The sequence below is a fragment of the Humulus lupulus genome, chromosome 8 (genome assembly GCF_963169125.1).
Source record: "Humulus lupulus chromosome 8, drHumLupu1.1, whole genome shotgun sequence".
NCBI lineage: Eukaryota > Viridiplantae > Streptophyta > Magnoliopsida > Rosales > Cannabaceae > Humulus > Humulus lupulus.
In genome coordinates, this window is record NC_084800.1 from 30,560,494 (window position 1) to 30,581,777 (window position 21,284).

General features: G+C 32.3%; 1 protein-coding gene across 4 annotated transcripts; it reads right to left on the reverse strand.

The window, feature by feature from the left end:
* Positions 1 to 20,288, reverse strand: LOC133796618 (MADS-box protein SOC1-like). Of its 4 annotated transcripts, XM_062234216.1 has the most exons (9): positions 19,571 to 20,012; positions 19,277 to 19,308; positions 18,972 to 19,174; positions 12,141 to 12,222; positions 1,648 to 1,715; positions 1,448 to 1,547; positions 1,192 to 1,233; positions 919 to 960; positions 1 to 471 (listed from the first exon to the last, which is right to left on the reverse strand). In XM_062234216.1, exons 3-9 carry the CDS (start codon positions 19,151 to 19,153, stop codon positions 316 to 318), a joined length of 672 nt encoding a protein of 223 aa, XP_062090200.1. In that variant the 5' UTR covers positions 19,154 to 19,174; positions 19,277 to 19,308; positions 19,571 to 20,012; the 3' UTR covers positions 1 to 315. The 4 variants fall into 4 exon arrangements, with proteins under 4 accessions (XP_062090200.1, XP_062090199.1, XP_062090198.1 ...); XM_062234215.1 differs by lacking the exons at positions 19,277 to 19,308; positions 19,571 to 20,012 and adding an exon at positions 20,086 to 20,288; XM_062234214.1 differs by lacking the exon at positions 19,277 to 19,308 and having other exon boundaries at positions 19,571 to 20,013.
* Between the last annotated feature and the right edge of the window lie 996 nt (positions 20,289 to 21,284).

The following is a 21,284-nucleotide window of genomic DNA, read 5'->3' on the forward strand; positions in this document are numbered from 1 at the left end:
TGGCCAGAGAATTTCAACAGAATGCATTAATACACTAATTAACATACAACTATATATAGTGATCAGTAGTAGTTTCTGATGATCATAATATCACAATATTAGTACAATATTAGTACACGTACTCGATCTTACTCGTACTATTGCTATAGCTAGTTTATTTTTACTTGCAGTACGTGCAAGAATATATATATATAATTATATTGCAGTAGAATAATAATCTAATACAGGATATATGGAATAAACAGCTTAAAACAGTCTCAGCTTATCTTAGTTTTGAGCTTAGGGATGTTTTATATGTTTGTGATCATCCCCATTTCATTTGTTTGAGGGTGGGCGCTTTAGTCTCGTTTCTGGTAATCCAATGAATAGTTCAGTCTCCACATCTGAGCTGGGATTACTTTCTGTGTTGTTCAAGTCCTTTATCTGGTTATTTTTATTAATTGATGCTTGAACCATCGGTTTAATACCATACTGCAGCAAAACCAAGAAAAGAAAAAAGAAAAAAAAAAGATTTACAATACATGCCTAGCTATATATATGCCAAGTATGTAACTATATATAGTGTAAATTGCTCAAACAGTGTGAATATTATTTATTAATTGGCAATGGTTAAAAATGTACAGGCCCCATTTTTCTTATTGTCAATGAAAAGGTTGATATATATAAGCAAGCTACTTTTAATTGGACCATAAACAGAACTTTATAATGATCACATGTTGAATTCTAGACTAGTTAGGAATGTGTCACCAAATAAAACTAACACATGACATGTTAAGAGAGTTTCGGTTTTTTTTTTTTTTTTTTTTGTAAGTTGGAACATAATGCAAAACATTTATAAAGTAAATAGTGTTCTCTACAATAAACTATAAACAACCAATTAAGTTAACAGAATGAACAATAATGATACTAAAGACCTACCTTCTCAGAAAGCCTTGCATTTTCAGATGTTAGGGCTTTTTCCTGAATTTCATTAGAATATAAAAAGGACAAGAAAACATAATGTTTAGTCAGCCAATCTTCACGCTTCTCTTGTTGGTTAAAAAAAAGGCAAGCATACTAAGGTAATACTTCAATTTTTCTAATCTCACATATTATCATAACATAGTTCTCAGTTCTTAATTATTCCACAAATACTTCTCAGCCAAATAATATCAAGATAGAGCAAAAGGAAACATATAGTTCTCAGTTTACCTTTTCCTTAAGTAGCTCAATCTGATCTTTGAAAACTTGATTCTGAAATAGACAAACACAAAATGAGTTTTCATCTCAGCCTAGTAGAAACACGTAATATATATATATATATATATATATATATAAACCAATCCCCGAATAATTAGAGTTGTGGCAATTTTGTCCCGAATTTGTTCTTAAGAGGTGACAAGACAACCCAGGAAAAAACAATATGTAGTAATAACAAGAAATATATATGTATGGCTTTGTGATAAACCTTTCTTGCTCGAATTTTGGTTACACTCTTCTCCAACTGAAGTTCTACTTGCTGTAGTTCTTCAAGGGAGCATGAACCCAGACCCTCTCCCAAGAATTTCCTGGGGCATTGCCAATTCAAAGTTTTAAATATCAGATAATATGTATGCCTTTAAAAGAATAAAAGGAAATCAAGTAATTAAACTTAGCTAGGTCACGTACCGTTTTGAGATTTCAAGAAGCTCTATCTTCTTCATCATGACAGTTGCTTCTTGTTTCAAGTGCTGCAACTTTAGAATTTGGCATTCATATATATATATGTCAGACTCCAGAAAGCCAGCAGTGTGTACTTACTAAACTATCAATTTTGATAGTTTGTGAATTAAGGATAAAGAAAATAGTGATGAATTGTTGTCCTTTATAATATTTGATGAGTAGTAGTAGTGGATAGAGTAATGATGGGTTAGGATATTATAGTTGATGTTGTTGAGTGGACAAGTGAAGAAATTTGGGTTTGGAGGAGTAAAGTTTATGTTTTAGAGAGTAAACGATAGTAGAAAGTAGTAGAATTTTATTGATGGTTTGTAGTTTCTAGTTACACCATTTGCTACCCATGATTGAGTATTTATAGTGGCTAGTCCACTTTACATTTTTTGCTAGAATTATTTGTTCTAGATTTTTCTAGTGTATTTGATTTACAAATACAACTTTTAGATTAATCTACACAATAAAGAGTCTAGACTATTTAAACATATAACTTCTAGGAAGTTCTAGGCTATAGAGTATTCTAGAAAATGTCTTCGAAGTTCTTCTATTCTACAAATATCTAGAAAATTCTTGAGTAAAGTATTATACAAATGTCTAGAACACTCTAGAGTATTCAAGAAATGTGTAGCAACTTCTAATACCCCTCCTTGGTACACATTTCAGTAACTCCAATCATGTCCCGTAGTAGCTCGAACTTTCCTCTTGGTAGTGCCTTTGTGAATATATCTGCTCACTGTTCTTCAGTCCTGCAGTGTTTGAGTTCTAGTTCTTTGTTTGTTCCAACTTCTCTGATGAAATGATACTTGATGCTTATATGCTTCGTTCTGCTGTGAAATACGGGATTTTTGGCCATTGCAATAGCTAATTTGCTATCGCAGTAGTGTCTTCAAATATTCTTTTCAACCATATAGCTTGGCGTGTAGTCATTGCTGCGGCAATATACTCTGCTTCAGTTGATGATTGCACAATTGTCGCTTGTTTCTTTGATGCCCAGGAAAATATCCCTGATCCAATTGTGAAGGCATATCCTGTCGTGTTTTTCATATCGTCTAGTGATCCTGCCCAATCACTGTCTGTGTAGCCGATTAATTTTGAGTCATGGGTGACTCCATACCATATTCCATAGTTCTTTTGTTCCTTGCAAATATTTAAGAATTCTCTTGGCTGCTCCGTAGTGAACTTGACTTGGATCATGCATGAATCTTGATAGTAAACTGACTGCATACATGATGTTTGGTCTTGTAGCTGTTAGATAGAGTAAGCTGCCAATTAGACTTCGAAATTTTGATTCATCAGCCTTTGGTGAGCCGTCCTCTTTCTTGAGTGCTTTGTTGTTGTCTAGTGGAGTTGATACTGTCTTACATCCCTCAATTTTGAACTTCTTCAATAATGTCTCTATATACTTCTTTTGTGAAATGAAGATCCCATCTTCTTTTAGAGTTATTTCAATCCCGAGAAAGTAGTGCATTAAGCCCAAATCAGTCATCTCGAAACTCTTCATCATGTCTTCCTTGAATTTCTTGATCATCTCCTTATTGTTGCCTGTATAGATGAGATCATCAACATATAGAGAGACAAAAAGTGTGTCACTCGTACCTTGAGTCTTGATGTAGAGTGTTGGGTCACTTTTGCTCCTCTTGAATCCTTGTTCAGTGAAGTAGCTATCAATCTTGCGACTCACGGAGCTTGTTTCAGGCTGTATAAAGCCTTTTTTAATCTGAGAAATTTGTCTTCTTGTCCTTGCACCACAAACCCTTGAGGTTGCTCTACATATATTTCTTCATCAAGGTAGCCATTAAGGAATGCTGACTTTACGTCTAGCTGAAAAATCTTCCATTTCTTTTGTGTGGCTAAAGAAATTAAGGCCCTTATTGTGTCCAGTCGTGCAACTGGAGAAAATGTTTCATTGTAGTCTACTCCATGTTGTTGTGAGTATCCTTTAGCGACTAACCTTCCTTTATGCTTTTGGATCGAGCCGTCTGGGTTAAGCTTTGTCTTGTAAACCCACTTAACTCCTATAATGTCTTTGTCTTGCGGAAGATCTACAAGCTCCCATGTTTCATGCATCTCAATCATCTTTATTTCTTCATCCATAGATCTTCTCCATACTTTTTGCTTTTGAGCAGCTTTAAAGCTTTCTGGCTCCATAAGCATTAAGTTGCAAGTCTTGTAGATATCTGCTAAGGGTCTCATTCGCCTTGGTGGTTATTCTGGTGGGGATTCTATGACTTGTGTCGGCTCCTCCCTGGTTGGTTGAGTTGAAACATCATTTTGTTCTTGTCTCAACAGTAGAGGAATGTTGACAGCCATTCTTTCAACTTCTCCTGTCTCCTAATTGTATCTCGTATCTTCGTCGAATTGTGCGTCTTGGCTGATTATGAGATTCTTCCTTCCTAAGCTATAGACTCGATAGCTTTTTGATTGAGTACTATAGCCTAAGAAAATTCCTTTCTCAGTCTTCTCGTCTAGCTTGCCTCTTTTTTCTTTTGAAATATGTGAGTAGCATATTCAGTCGAATACTTTAAGATGCTTTGCTGATGGCTTTCGTCCACTCCAAGCTTCATTCAGTGTCTAATCTTACACAACTTTGATTGGACATCTGTTAAGCAAGTAGACTGCAGTGCTTACAACCTCTGCCCAAAATCTTTTTGGAAGACCCTTCTCCATGAGCATATAGCTCTAGCTGTCTCCATAACAGTTCTGTTTTTTTCTTTCGGACACGCCGTTTGGTTCTGGTGCATATCCAACTGTGAGTTGATGCTTCATGCCTTCTTCTTCGCAGAACTTGTTGAATTCGTTAGAAGTGTATTCTTTGCCTCTGTCACTTCTTATTGTCTTAATGTTGCAACCACTTTGCTTTTCGACACGGGTTTTGAATTTCTTGCAAATATCGAAAACTTGTAATTTTTGTCGCAAAAAATAAACCCATGTCATTCTAGTAATGTAATGCCCCGGATTCCCTAATATGGTTTAACGACATGAATAGTAGGCCGGGAGGGCCATACTTGCTTAATTATGTTATTAATTGATAAAATGCATGTATATGTTGATTATATTATAATATTATGTGAAATGCATGCATGTGAGTCCATATTTCTAATTACAGGGGTGTGATGGTAATTTGGCCCATTGAGGGTAAATTGTTTATTTGTACGCATGTTGGTGATATATTTTGAGACCACATTATAATGTGGGTTTGTTCGAGCCATTCGGCATGAGACGATCATGGTATGTTAAATATCAGTTTGGTCATAACAGGCTTAAGCTCGGGGCTCGGGGTGAGTCTCGAGGTGTTTTAATGATTAGAGTGTTACCGGGCATTAAAGGGTAACGGGATGTGAATTATTGATGTTTGAGAATATTGAGATTAGCGGGAATTGGGAAGCGTTAATTATAATTAACGGGATAGGTGGAAAGTACCAATTTTACCCTTGAAATGGTTTTAGAGGCTTTAAATGACTAACGGGTATTTTAGTCATTTGGATGGATTTATATGACCTTGGTTGGCTGTAGAAGGTTATAGATTTAAACAGAGCAAAAACAGAGTAAGAAATCCTCCTTCCCGTACATCCATTTCCTCCATTTTCTCTTTGGTGTTTTTGAGCTCAAAGTGAGGTTTCAAGCTAGGAAATCAAGGGGCTGAGGTTGTAGACTTGGTTCAGCCATTAGAGAAGGTTCAATTCCAGGTTTGAGGTAAGTTTTATCCATTAACTTTCTGGTTATACCCTGTTTTAGTTTTGAGTTTCAGCTTTTGATTTCTTGATGGAAGTGTGGATTTGAAGAGGGTTTAATTGAAGTTTAGTCTGGGTTTTGATGAGGGAGAGTTATGGGTGATGTTTAGAGGTTAAATTGAGTGTTTGGAGGAGGTTTTGGTTTGGTTTGAAGGGCTGGTTCCAAGGGAAAACGCAGGAGGAGGTTTGCTGGTGCGTGCTGAATTCTGGGCTATTTTGTGTATTGAGCCGCGACCTGGCATAGGTGAGCCGCGACCCATGGTGCCTGTCAGGATGTGGCCGCCTCTGTTTGGAGGCATGCCGCGGCGCAGTTGGGGAGGGCCACGGCCCAACAGGGCAATTTTGGTCAGATTAGTGTTTTTAGCTTGGGGATTCAAGCCTAAGGCCTTGGGGTTGAACCTACTACCCGGTTGAGTAGTGTTTGAGGTCCCGGAGGTTAGGTTTTGGTTTGGGAACCTTTTATTGTTCATTTTATTGATGGAATTCCATAATTGGTTATGACCAGGTAACCGCTAAAAGACCAAAAGGTTGATCGTTCTCAGGGGTCGTTCTTTTATTCATTCTAGCTCGAATCAGAGGTAAGAAAACTGCAATGCATGGTTATTCATGAGGCATGTGGTTGAATGAATATGGACATGAATTGATTGTGGAATACCTAGCATATGTTGCTCACTTGTGCATGGTACTGACTTATTAGTCAGATTTAGCAAAGGTGCTAGCATCAACTGTGAAGCTGTGACTTATTTAGTCAGGTTCGGCAGTGGTACTGGGCACTGGTCACGTTGCACTGACTTATTAGTCAGAACGGCCTTAGCGTGTTAACGCAAGCCAACAAAGATTAGATCTAATCAACTATCTGCATTGAATGACTCAAGAGCATTAATGCCAGACCGACCCCAAGGGTCGATGAATGAAATAAGCGCTTGGAGGCTAGTGGCTTACCTAGCAGCCACTCTCCCACTTGAAACAGTGACTTGCTTGTCAGTGACTCAGTATGGTTTACCAGAACCTGTTGAAGGCTAGTGGCTTACCTAGCAGCCACTCTTCCATTTGAATTAGTGACTTACTTGTCAGTCACTCAGTATGGTTTATCAGGACCTCCAGTGATATTCACTCATTTGTTTGAAAGCTGTATGCTCAGTGTGATTATAATGATAGTCATTTGATGATGTTTACATATAACGTTATGTTCTCTTGCTGGGCTTTGGCTCATGGGTGCTATGTGGTGCAGGTAAAGGAAAAGAAAAGCTCACCTAGCCTTGAGTGGAGAGCTTAGGTGGTGATGTGTACATATGCGGCCGCTTGACCACCACGGCCAAGGAGTTCTCAGAGGAACTAGGGGGTTTACCCTATTTTTGCCGCTTAGGTCGGCGGGATTGTAATCTAAAACAGTAATGACCATTTTGTACTGAGAACAACTTGTACATATTTTAATTAGCTCTGCAGAGCAGTTTGTAATGAAAATATCCACTTCCTCTTTATTAGTTTTATACCTTAACCCGTTGATTACACTTAGAGCACATTTTTGACCAAAGGACTCGGGTAGCGAGTCAATTTTCCGGTCCACTTTTCACCGTAACTGTTCTGGGGTAACCAGGGCGTTACAAGTAAAGTCGTCAATAAAGAGAATGAAGTACCTGTTTTGATCATTTGACGGAGTACGCATAGGCCCGCAAGCATCTGTGTGGATTAACTCCAGTGGCTCTTTGGCTCTCCAAGCTTTATTGGATGGAAAATGTTGTCGATGTTGTTTTCCGAGCATGCACCCTTCGCAGACAGTGTTGAGCTCCTTGATTGCTGTGAGGTCTCGCATCATATTCTTTTGCTGGAGGATCTTTAGCCCGTGGAAATTGAAATGTCTGAACCTTCTATGCCATAGCCACGATTCATCTGCTTGCGCTTGCATTGCGACATTGCTTGCATATCTCCATTGTAAAGGAAAGCATCTATTTTTTTTCATTTTTATCTTTGCAATTTGAAAGGATTTATCTTGCTTGTCATAGATTGTGCAAGAATCTCATTCAAAATGCAAAGAGTACCATTTATCAATCATTTGTCCTACACTGAGTAGGTTCTGATCGATGTTGGGTACCAAGAGTACATCATTGATGTATCTCCTGCCTTTTTTGGTGTCAACGGCAATGGTTTCTTTTCCAACTGCTTCCATGAAGTCACCATTACCAATCTTGACTCTAGTCTTGAATTTATCAAGACTACAAAAGATGCTTTTATTTTTTGCATGAGATTACTGCAACCACTATCAAGATACCAAATATCTTTTTCTTCTGATGCAGCTTGACAGACATAGAAGAGATTATTTTCATCATTTTTCTCTTCTAAAAAATTAGCTTGATGAGACTTCTTAAAACAACAAGTTTTTTCAGTGTGGCCAAATTTTTCACATTTTTTTTTTTTTTTGATGAATAAAATCAATGTATTACTCAACAGCCAAAAGTTACAACTCAACCAATTACAAAACCAACCAATCCAACCTCAAAGGAAACTAATTTTTACTGATCTTAGTGACCCATTCCCTATCTATAGCTTTAGCCTTTTTAGGCATTACAAGAGAAATCCTAACCTGAATCTCCCTAACAACTCTTTGTACAGTATTATCTATATGCCATAATTTGTTGCTCCAGAACACATCATTTCGAACTCTCCAAATGTGATATACAAGAGCTGTAAGAGCATCATATATAATGCTCTTCCGAATAACACTCATCCTCTTAGCTTTATGGATCCAACGAATTAAGTGCATCAGGTTTAAAGAGGCCGAATTCCAACCCAAACCCTGCTTAAGCTTCTGCAAACAAACCCTGCTATAATGACAGTGAAAAAAGAGATGACCAATGCTCTCAATATCATCTCCACATAATAGACAAAATTGATCCATTAAAGGCTGAAACTTGTGCAACTGATCTCTAGTACGAAGCCTCTGCAACATGACCAGCCAAAGCACAAATCTATGCTTCGGAATGCTCAGTCTATCCCAAACAATTTTGCTCCAGTTAACAACAAGAGGTTGCTCAAACAGTAGGTCATGACCAACTTTAATGCTATACCTCAAAGTTGCAAATTTAGACAGATCAGCATTTGCTTTGAAAGCATCTTTGACAGCAACTAACCGCTTCCAGTACCAGCTACAATCCATTGGCGCCTGGTAATCCCACCAGTTTCTGTCCATCAAGTAGACACTATTAATCCATTTCACAAACAAGTTATCCTTTTTGGTGGCAATTGCCCAAACGTACTTCCCCATTGCAGCCATATTCCAATCAATAACCTTCCTAAAGCCTAAACCCCCAGCTTTCTTAGGCAAACAAATGTGATGCCAAGCTACTAAACCCGGGCTATTACTGTCAGCCAGACCCTTCCAAAGAAAAGCCCTGCAAATAGCTTCAACATCCCTTAATAATCTTTTAGGAAGTATCATTATTTGAGCCCAATAAGAGTGGATAGTAATCAATTTTTTTTACAATTTTGGCATTGAGGTTTTCCTTTAACCAATAGTCTTTCTCCAAGTGACTTTTTCTTTTACAAATGACACATGGAAAATAGTTGTCGTTATTTTCTTTTTGTTTTTCTTGATAACTCTTACTTTAAAAATTTTCTAGTGATTTTCTCCCATCAGCTTTAGATTTTTGAGACCGCGAATTAATTTTAAGAGTGAAAGGCATTTTCAGTCGAATTTTCACTATGCCTTTCTCACCTAATTTCATATGCTTCAAGAGAGCCAATTAATTTAGTTGGTGATAGAGTATCTAAATCTTTTGTTTATCACAGAGATTATTGCATCATATTTTTCTATAGAAGAAATTAGTATTTTTTCTACTATTTTCTTTTACAAAATTATCTCCCCATAGACTCCCATTTTATTTACTATTTCTCTAATTCTAGAATAGTAATCTTTTGCGGTCTCATTATCCTTCATTTTAAGATTTTTAAAATCTCTTCTGAGCTTCTGTTGTTTAACAGTGCATACCTTGACTGTTCCTTGGAACTCCTCCTGCAATGTGTCCCATGCTTATTTCACACTTGATGCGCCCATAATCCGTGGAAATATATCATCTGCCATAGCTTGCTACAAGCAGAATAACACTTGATAATCTTTTTGTTGATTCTCCTCCAGGGCCTTCTTTTGATTTTTTGAGAGAGACGAAGTGTCTTCCGGAATAGTAAATCCTACCTCAACAATTTTCCATAGATTTTGTGATCGAAAATAGGTCCTCATTTTGATGGACAAAAAATCATAGTTTTCTCCATGAAAAATTGGAAGAGGAAGAGAAGAGCGGCTGGATTCGGTACTCATGATGAGTAGAAAAGATTACGCCCAGCGTTGAGATCAAACATGGCTCTGATACCACTGATAGTTTATGAATTTGGGATAAAGAAAATAGTGATGATTTGTTGTAGTTTATAATATTTGATGAGTAGTAGTAGAGGATAGAGTAATGATGGGTTAGGATATTATAGTTGATGTTGTTAAGTGGACAAGTGAAGAAATTTGGGTTTGGAGGAGTAATGTTTATGTTTTAGAGAGTAAAAGATAGTAGAAAGTAGTAGAATTTTATTGATGATTTGTAGTTTCTAGTTACACTATTTGCTACCCATGATACGGTATTTATAGTGGCTAGTCCACTTTACATTTGTGGCTAGATTAATTTGTTCTAGATTTTTCTAGTGTATTTGATTTACAAATACAACTTCTAGATTAATCTACACAATAAAGAGTCTAGACTATTTAAGCATATAGCTTCTAGGAAGTTCTAGACTATAGAATTCTAGAAAATGTCTTTAAAGTTCTTCTAATCTACAAATAACTAGAAAATTCTTGAGTAAAGTATTCTACAAATGTCTAGAACATTCTAGAGTATTCAAGAAATGTGTAGCAACTTCTAATAAATTTCAATAAAGGACTTGAGTTTGTAAAGCAAAATGAGAAAAAATGAAAAGGTGTATATTTCTTCTTTACAAGTTATTATTACTTGACATGCAACATGCTGAGCTATAATTGGAAAAAAATAGAAATCAAAAGACTATTCTTTTTGGAACCACCAAAGATAAAATAAAATATAACATAGCACAATTTTTTCTCTCAATTACACTATTAATCCTCTACTGTTGTATTTAAAAAGTAGGATTGGATAATTTTTATCATAATGATTTTGTTATCCTAAATAATCCCCTAATATGAGATAATTTAATCCCATTGAAATTTTTTGGATAATTTTATCATATCTAATCCTCATCTCATCATGTATGTCAGTGTTAAAAGAAATTACAATTTTACATCCAACTTGTTTTCTCCTAATTTTTTATTGACAAATGATCAACTCATTTATTCTTTTATGTTTTTTCTCTTATAATTTTTAATCCAATCCAATCAAATTCTATCTAATCCCACTATCTAAATGTGATAGAACCTAAGTGTGAAATAAAAGAGAGAAATATTGTTTTATACCAATGTTTAAAATAACGCTTTTAAGCTATTTTATGAATATCTCATAAATTGTCTAAATTTCTAAAATAAAGATAACTTTTGTTTCTAGAACTAGATTCTTAGAACAAACTTCAGTAGCAATGGAGGGAGGAAAGGTAGTCGTGGGGTTTTTTTTTTCCTTTTCCCTTATTGAAAAGAACGATTGAGTAATTAGGGCTTCTAAATTAATTTATTTCAAGTTTTATTGGTCTTATTTTATAAGCAGTCCAATATTATAAAGAAAATAAATAAAGATAAAATTGATTTTGAGAATTTTGTTCTGCATGAAAAAATCCAATATAAAATAAACCCTAGAGGTGTACATCTCTCTTATTTCTACGTTTTAGCCACCCCAGACAACGCCTCACCATAGTAAGACGTTCACCTCATCACTGCTGCTTATCAAGGCGCACGCCTTGGTGCGATTTTCTTCCGTCTCAAATTAAGGTGCACCTCAAAAACGTTTTTTTAAACATTTTTATATACAATACTCATATTTTGTAAGATCATCTCCTTCGAATGCAACACAAGTTTTAATGTTAAATTTAGAACAAAAAGTTAAGAAATATTTAATATTATTTTGGGATGCACAAGTGATATATACAATATTATTTGAAAGTAAAAAAAACTATAAAAGTAAATAATATTCAATAAATTTATTGAAATTAAGTTTTACATAAATAAATATAATAATTTCATTGGTCAACTTTAATGAGTATTTTTTATCAATATAATAACATTTGACATATAGATTAAATTTAACACACCTTTTAATTTTGTATTGGATTATGCATATTTTGTTTTCTTATTATGCTAAAATATATTGCTAATTATTAGTTAGATTAATTATTTTTCTGTTTTGGAGGTTCTCAGTCTTTTCTGTATATTGCTTTACACGTTTATATATAACCACTGTATAAGTAATATAGTACAGCTTATTACTGGCCTAGAGCTGGTCTTACTGTTTCAAATCTCTTCTCTCTCCATTTTCTGGTAGAAACTTTTGTTTATACTATAAAAATTTAGCACTACATTTGAAAATACTGTATATAGCTCATTTTCAAAATGATATATATAAGGTGGTGAATTCACTTCAATTGGTGCTGATATAATCAGCTATTTTTGGAAAATGTCTTAATAAAATAACTTTCTCATGTATTAATCTCGTCCAAAATTACACATGTAAAAGTAAAAGCATATATCAATTAATTAATTACAAGGAGCAAAGGGAGAACCTGCATGGTTTGTTCCACAGATTTGTTGTGGGTTTGATTATCCTTAGTATGCTTCCTATAGCGTTCTATTGTAGCTTGCATACTGAGAAGATGAAAACCAATTAATGTCAGTATATACCCTATATAAATATATATATATATATATATCACATGTAAATGTTAAACATCTACAAAAGTAGCCAAAATAGAATTAGAAATATATCATTGAACTGTAAGTACAACTAAACCTACAAAAGTAAATCAGCAGCCTAGAAGTTTACCAGCATATGTAAACTAGACAAAAACGCAAAGAATCAACCAATTACCAATTATTTGGCCTCGACAAAGAAATCAACTAAAAGTAAATATGTATGGATATATGTACATGAATCAGCCAAATTAATGTTTGCATGTTTTGTTTTGCTTTTACTATTGGACTTTTTTAACAAGATGTGGCAACTAAGCTCTCTACTCATATATATCATCATAAGATTTTCTCAATTTTATTAACTACGTACTTCTGAAAACGGTTGCTTCAAATCAGATTACTAAAATACAAGTCATCCCTAGAGAATGGCTTATATATGCAGCTTAATTATTGTAGATAGAACCACTTAAGTAGTAGCTTGGACATATTCCATAGTATAAAGCTCTTTATATTGGAGCTTAACTAAGGAACCAATTTATGTGATTATACATTAAAATGTGGGTTGGCTGGCACGTACGTACGTAGCTTGTTTTGTTGAGATGAAAGGGGTTCAAACAAACCAATTATGGGCTCCTAGCTATGCAAAGAGTAAGAAGATCACGAGGTTTAGAATATATAGCAAATTTATTTGATTCTGCTTAATTAATTATACCAATTAATTTTGACCATTTTTGGTAGCTTGCTATACCTAGAGTTTTGCGAATTTCTGATAAGTAGAAAACAGAAGGAGATTACTAAACATAATCTTGACAAACTTCCCTTGAAAGATATGACTCCGTATATGATACAATACAAGAGAGTAATAATACTCGAAAGTAATGAATGCGCATGATTCTAGTATCATTGTAGTGAATATATATATGCTAATTACGAGCAACAATAAACATAAAAATTAATTAGCAATTAAAGTAAAACACAAAGAATGTTTATATAGGTTTTATTCTTAATGCATATATATATATATATATATATAGAGAGAGAGAGAGAGAGAGAGAGAGAAGGGGGTGGGGGGTGGGGGGAGCTACAACACTTCGTTGTGCACGTTTTATTTATTTCCTTTAAAAAACTGATCTCAGGCTTATTATGATTTCTATAGTACAGAGATATAATGAATTATGAGATAAACTTTTTTTTATTGTTGTTTATCACTATATATTTTGTTTACCTGTGATACTGTGTTTGTCCAATATCCTAAGTTAATTCGAAAATTTACTATTTTTACATAATTTATTTGTTGTATAATAAGACAACCATATCCTTTAAAATGAAAATATAAATATACATTGAGTGAATCCGTTTTTCAGTTGTTAAGATTATTGTTGAGAATTTTAACCTTTCAAAATGAAAAGATAAATCTACATTGAATCAATCCGTTTTTAAGTTTGTCAGTGCATCGGAAAAGAAATGAGATCTATGAATTTGAATTAAAGGATTACAAGATCATGATCAGCTGAGGATATATATATATATATACACGGAAGAAACAAGAAAGAGATCAACTAACTTAATCTAACAAAATAGTTAACAAAATTTACAAGACATACGGCCTCTGTCATGTGTTGAATTCTTCATGTCTAACTGTGTTAAGCACATGCTCTAATATTTTCATCATTATAGATCTTCTACTATATATATATACATATATGTAACACATATGTATCTAAATGAAAACATATAACATCTAAATTCATTAAAGCGAACCTTTCTGAAATAGGAATTCCTATATCAAATATCTTAAATATATACTAAGTGTTATTTATTTATTTTTTTTAAAAATATCCTAAATATATACTAAAATCATCATCATAAAAAAAAAAGAAAAAACGTACAAAAGGTCAAAAAAAGAGATTTAATTCATAAAAAAACTACCACAAATACCTGAACTAACTAAAATTTATGGTAATAAAAGTCCTTCAAATCAAAATACGAGTACTCTCATAACCTTGGAAGCTTAAGTCATTAGGACCATGATTTGTTCAAAATAGGTTTATGAGTTGCTTCTTATAAGTATATACTTGTTACCCTAGCAATTCTCTACAATAGTTAACAAAGACATTATAGGATTCTAGGGACTTATATACTTACCAATTAATACTCAGTCGACTAAGTGAAGGAACTAAGGAACTTTGCTTGTAACAATATTATAAGGCACTACTACGAAAAATCTTACTTTTAGTCACAACAAAATTTGTGACTAAAAGTAATAAACTTGTAACTAAAAAAAATCATTAGACCTATGTCATCAATAAAATGTTCGTGGCTAAAAGTATTAGTTACAAAAATTAAAATTTGTTGTGATTAATTAAATGTGCTTTTATTCGCAACAACTCTGACCACTATATATAATTAAGTTGTGACTAAAACTACGTTAGAAAAATTTGTAATTAAAATTTGATTTTTAGTTACAAGTAATTTTTTGTTATGGCTTAAAGTGCAATTTAGTAAAAAAAAAATATATGTTGTGACTAAAAAGTTATCAATAAATAAATGATAGCTTTTATTGTTGTGAGATAAAAAAGACATAATTTTTTATTTACAACATAAATTTGTGTGATTAAATATATTATATATTTTTAATTAAAAAGTAACATTTTCGCTCAAATTATCAATAATAATAAATTTCGTCACGACTAAAAATACACTTAATACATAGTAAACTATATTTTTTGTGATTAAAATTTTATATGTGTGAATATTTTAATAATGACATAATTATATAATAATATATATATTTTTTAATCACAAATTTGTCAATGCTCATGAGGAACCATCTAACAATTGGGTAGAGTAGTACATTTCATATATGTACATATATACACACACACATAGATACATATAGAGGTAATTAACCTAGGCATTCTCAGTATATATATAGATACAATGCAGAAATATCTCTCAACGAAAAACCTATGCCCTTCTTCAATGTATTAATACAGTCATCTCCAAATTCAATATCAATGAGAGAATCTAATGATCATGTGTTACAACAAGTTGGGGTGTACCACTCTTTAAATAATGAGTATTGTGACAAGTGAATTGTGGATATCCAATTAGCATAATACATTTTTCCTAAATGTATAAAATATCATTGTTATAGAATTCCTAGATATGTAAAATAACAAAAATCTGTCTTAATCGAAGAGTTCGTGAAAACTAAATAAGGATAACACTACGTACGAACATGCTCCAAATAGGAGTGCATATATGTTGTATTATACTTATAATTTTGTCTCTCCACATTCTTGATTCTCTCATTCTCTCTCGATCGTATCTGTCTCTCCTCATTCCCTATATCAAACATAATATTATTTGTCTTATAAATCATATGCTAAAACCGAAACAATGTAAAAGGTAGTATGACACATTAATAAACTAGGCATTTCCATATAATACACACCTAATTATCTTATAAATATAGTAATGTACCAAAATATATGGTGCTCTTAAATTAAATCTTGGTTTCTAATTTGTCATCAAAAATTAGATCCTGGCCTAGATCGAATTAAGGAAATGATTTCTAGGTCTACAGATCGATAATGATAATTATTGCTAGGTTAATTAATTATGTTTAAGAAAGTTAAACATATAATGCCAATGATAAAATATTTAACATCTTCCTTACTTCAACGTCCGATCTATATATAGACAACTATCTCTTATAGCTATTATCATAAAGGTAATATCCTTGTCAACATACATAATCATGACTACAGTACAAGCTAGTGTTATGTATATATCCATGTATATTAAGTTCATTTCACCTTATTCAAATATTTTAACAAATTAAATAGATAATAAAGGCATATATAATCAACAAATTAAGTATATATATATATTGTTTTCCTGTATAAAATAAGTTAGTAAAGCTGTTGAGCGAGAAGCTTAACAGTGTAAAATTAGTAAATTTAAGTCTTACGTACACATAGCATGATCGAAGGGAAAAAGATTTTCATAAAATAGTCAACAAAAATCCCAACAAATTACATAATTTAGTACATATGATGAATTATATACTATATATGTGCTGATGTGCATTTCACATTTAATATAAATATCAAAATAAGCCCTGGTCATCGAGGAGAGATTCATAGTAATTATATAAATTCATACATAAAATTGGACAAATACAATTAATTAAAGACATGCTCTTTTGATTTTATGAGGTGTTTTTAGTTTGGCAAAATAGAGAGAAGATGCCGTTTTTAGTACGGGTTACACATCTAGCTATGCAAACAAGGTAAAGTAGACAGGATTTTCTCTTTCTAGTACACAAACAAGGTAAAGTAAATATATATGCATTTCTATAGTACTACAATATATATAAATGATCTAGTAATATTAATGGTGAATATATATTTATTTACATATGCATGTATGTATGCTAAATATTTTTTTTATTAAAAAATAAAAGTTCACAGTGTGTGACTGCCTGAGGTAACCTTGTATATATATATATATATATATATATATATTTTGCATTATAGTTACCCTAATTGTGGCCCGATTCAGATACGTACAAGCTATAGCCAATCAACTCATAAAAGAAATGTTCCGAATCAAATTTAGGAGCAATATATATGGGTTATGTAATCTCTCATTACATGCACATCGCTATATTAACTATTCAAGCTAGCTAAGTGGGAAAAGTTACAGTTGATCATTCATAATCGTATATGTGTATTATCAAGAAGAGCAAAATAGAGATCAATTTAAAACAATGATTACTAAGACATAGAACATAATATTGACATGATAATTAAAATCTTCAAATCATTAATAAAGAAAAGAAAAGCTCAATTGATCAGCATCATTATAATTAATGAAATAGTCAATGCATGTTAATTCATCTATGTAAAAAATCACAACTTCATTTTATTTTCACCTCTGTGTATGCTCTTATTACATGTTTACTGTGCTAAAAATCTGAACCAAACAACCCTATTCCAACAAATTCATACAACTTATAAAGTTATTTGTTCAATTACTTGGTTTAGAAAATGTGTTATTTCATGATGTTCAAAGCTATATTATACATGTTACCTATATATATGAAGTAAAGCATCAAATTAAGTTAAAATACAAGGTGCAAAACTAGTCAAAATATGACTAATTAATTTCTCTTGAGGTCCATGCCTTTATTATAAGGTTGATTTTTTTATACAAATATTATGGTCATGATAATTAATTTTTAGATAAAGATGATAGGGTAGTAGTGATATCTGTGTTCACTACTGGTCTTATAAGCTTTAATATTAGCCCACCAAAGTATCTTTTTAAGTATTATTTTAAAAGAGAGTAACTACTGAAGTAAATACCCTAAATTAGTCCGACACACAATTTAGTACAAGAAATATGTAGGAAAATAATTTTCCAATGACCCCCAAAAAACAGTGTATAAACTGTAAAAGTTCAATATATATACCCCTTTAATATTAATTGTTCTTCAACTAATTTCCCAATAAACTATACTCATGAAAACCAATAACCTAAAAATTTAATAACAAAGTACAAAATTAAATCAAATAGATGAATAGACCATTAGAGAAAGTGAGGTGATTATGACAGACATGAAGTTTCCATTATCTGTAGGTTAAAAACTTGTAATATTTTAATATTCATTCTTGTAATAAGTTTTCAGTACATAATATTGGTTACCCCAAAGGAGTATATTATTGTACTGACATTTAAAGAGTTGAAATCCAGTCATTTCTCAAATTGACTACACTATACATACAATATACATATGCTCCATCCCATTAATTAGATCACTCGATGCAAAAAAAAGTACTATACTTTTTTCTACTTTTGTATATGTAGTGAAAAAAAAATTACCGTACATGCAAGTAGATATAATACGAGCAGTTAAATTGATGGAATCACAAACCAGCTAAAGTACGTTTACAAAACTTCATGTATAATCCTTTCAAAAAAAAAAAAAAAAAGATGATGTGAAGTACGACAGCCTTCTATATTTACACTACAAGGTACCATTTTTGCAAGGTAGATTACCTTTCCTCCTACATATATACAAACTTGCAACCTAAAGTATATACAACTAAAATTATGATTTTTTTTACAAAAATTAAAAGCATAACATTATATAAATTCGTCATGTATACTGATAATGATCAATAGATCAAGACAAATGTACAGTAAGAGTGTTCAAATGATGAAATTAACCTTGAAGTTTTATTTCTTTCTTCTTCTTATTCTTCTTCTTCTTCTTTTCCTTTATTTGAGGAATATTAATACGTTTCATTCTTTGATATAACCGATCTAGGATTTGGTTTTTATATTCCATGAAACGTACCAGAAAATATAATATTCAAAATATAGAAAGGAACTGTTTGCCTGAAATTAAATTATATGGGGTGCAGAAGAAGCCTATTAATCATGCATGAAATTTAAATATATATTTTTAATTAACAGATTACTAAAGGAACAAAACTATAAAAAAAAATTGCTACAAAAAAAACTATGATAAAAATTAATACACAACATGCACTCAAGATCAGGGATGATTATGCAATGTAAGACAGACAAATATGCATATATTCGTGTAAGAGATACACATACAGACATATATATTTAGATATATATATATATGTGGCTGGGGTCGATTATTAGTTGATATCATCTCTTACCTGGAACTAGCAAATTCATTGAGTTTCCCTCTTGGGGAGAAGATTATGAGAGCCACCTCAGCATCACAAAGAACTGAGAGCTCAAAGGCCTTCTTCAGAAGCCCATTTCGCCTTTTAGAAAACGTTACTTGACGGCTTGTGGCGTTCTCTATGCGCCTCATTTGAGTCTTCCCTCTCACCATTTTTCTTGATCAGCAACACCCCTTCAAGTTATATTTTAAAAAAAAAATGCATAATAAATACAGGAATGAATAAATATAAATTGTAAAAGAGCTGAAATAGAACTCAGACGACAGAAATCATACCCAGATGGGTAAAACCAAAATCCTGGAGGCTTCTACTTTTTGTGAAAGAGAAAGAGAGAAAAGAAGAATTGGATCAGGTTTAAAAGTGTTAACTTAATAGCTACTTATTTGGCTATATAAATTAACATCTTTACTTCAATTCAAAGATTGTTCTCTGCACAAAAGAAGAAGGAGAAGAAGAAGAAGAAGAAGAAGAATATATATATATATATATATGAAGCTAGCAAATATAAAAGCAAAAACAAAAATGTGAGAAGGGATAAGACTTAATTGGGAGAAAAAGGCATTTCTTACCAAATTGGCAAAAAAGAAAAGATACCCAGACAGCCTTTTGAGGAGAAAAGCCTAAATAGGAATTTGTAAAGAAAGACTTATATAGAAGAAACCTAATGTTTTTCCGAGAAACCAGCAGGATACATATATGTATGTATACATGAATTACAGCCGTGAGTTTCTGATGATTGAATGGATATTAAAGAAAACTTCGAAGACAAATTCAGAAACACATCTTGTTCAGTTCGACACGGTTCTTAGTATACTAAAAAAGGAAAGATCTAGACTAAAAGAAAATGATTCAGAATTATACCAAACAGAAAAATAAACCCCCCAGAAAAGAGCATTATAAACAAAGAAGAGAAGTGAGAAACCAGCAGGGGAAGTATTTGGATTAATATTTCTAGTATTATTATAATTTTCCAAAAGAGAAACAATAATAATAAAAAACTAGGAAAAGGAAACAAGAGGAATTAAAAAAAAATTGGATGAGATTTTGGCAAATTGATTGACTTGGTTTGGATCACAAAACCTACCTGTTTTTTTTTTTTTTCTTTTCCTTTCTTTGTTGTGTATGATTCTCTCACTCACACCTTTCCTTCTCTTCCCACTCTTTAGTTGAATAAATTTCTCGAAACCCCACCCTAGAAAAGTAGCAAATAAAATTTTAATTATTATTTTCTACTGTGGGGGTACTACTACTACTGTAGTAGTAATTAAAATAAAAATATATATATAGAGAAAAAAACCTAATAATCGGTTTTGCTTGTTTTGGTAAAAAATCCAGAATCTATACCAAAGAAAAAGAAGACTCGATAGAATTTAGAAGAAATATATTATTTAATACATAACCTAAAAAGAAAATAAAAAAGAAAAAGGAAAAAGTATGTGGGGTGACGAGGAACTGTTTTGGGTGCCGCTCCTGTTATTGTCTTTAACCTCTTTTGTTACTTCTATTTTAGTAAAAATGTCATTATATTATTCATAATAATGCCGTTGCATAATGTCAAAAGGAAAAAAAATGGAAAAAAAAAAACTAAAAAGTAGAAAGAGAGAGAAAATATGACTGAGTCCAAATCCTAAATAAAAGAGTAAAATTGGGAAATGCCGTACCAACGATAGGAACCCATCAACATCGTCCGTACAATATGGTACACAAACGAACCAATGAGGAGCTGAAAACACATAACATCCATTATCATTAAATTTTCTGTGTCTTCTGAATTGAGTGGTGCTGAGCCTGACACATCTTGTCTGTGAGGCGCGTCAGATACACACACTTACTCTTCATCACTTTTTTTTCTTAATAAATATAAAATATATTGTATATTTTCTCTATTTTATGGCGTTTTTTTTGTTCTCTCATCAATTTGCTGGTTTGTGGGGTTTTTTTTTTTGTCTTGGCACTGAACTGTGTTGGAGCTTAAAGTTCTCTTCTCTCTGACATGAATAACCATTAATTGGCCTGACACATCTTCCACATGTGATTCTCATAGTCTTTTTTGGTTGGGTTTGTTTATGTATAATCTACATTTTAAATCTTTGAATAAATGATTATTTATCAAAACTATATTTAATGAAGGGACATCATAGAGTTTATATAAACTAATTAATGAAAGTTCAGAAACATAAGCAAAATGATAGTAAATAAGAAAGATACTCATTTGTTTGGTAATAATAATTCAGCAAAGTAGATAAATCTGTGGGGCCACATAATAAAATCTAGAGAAAATAA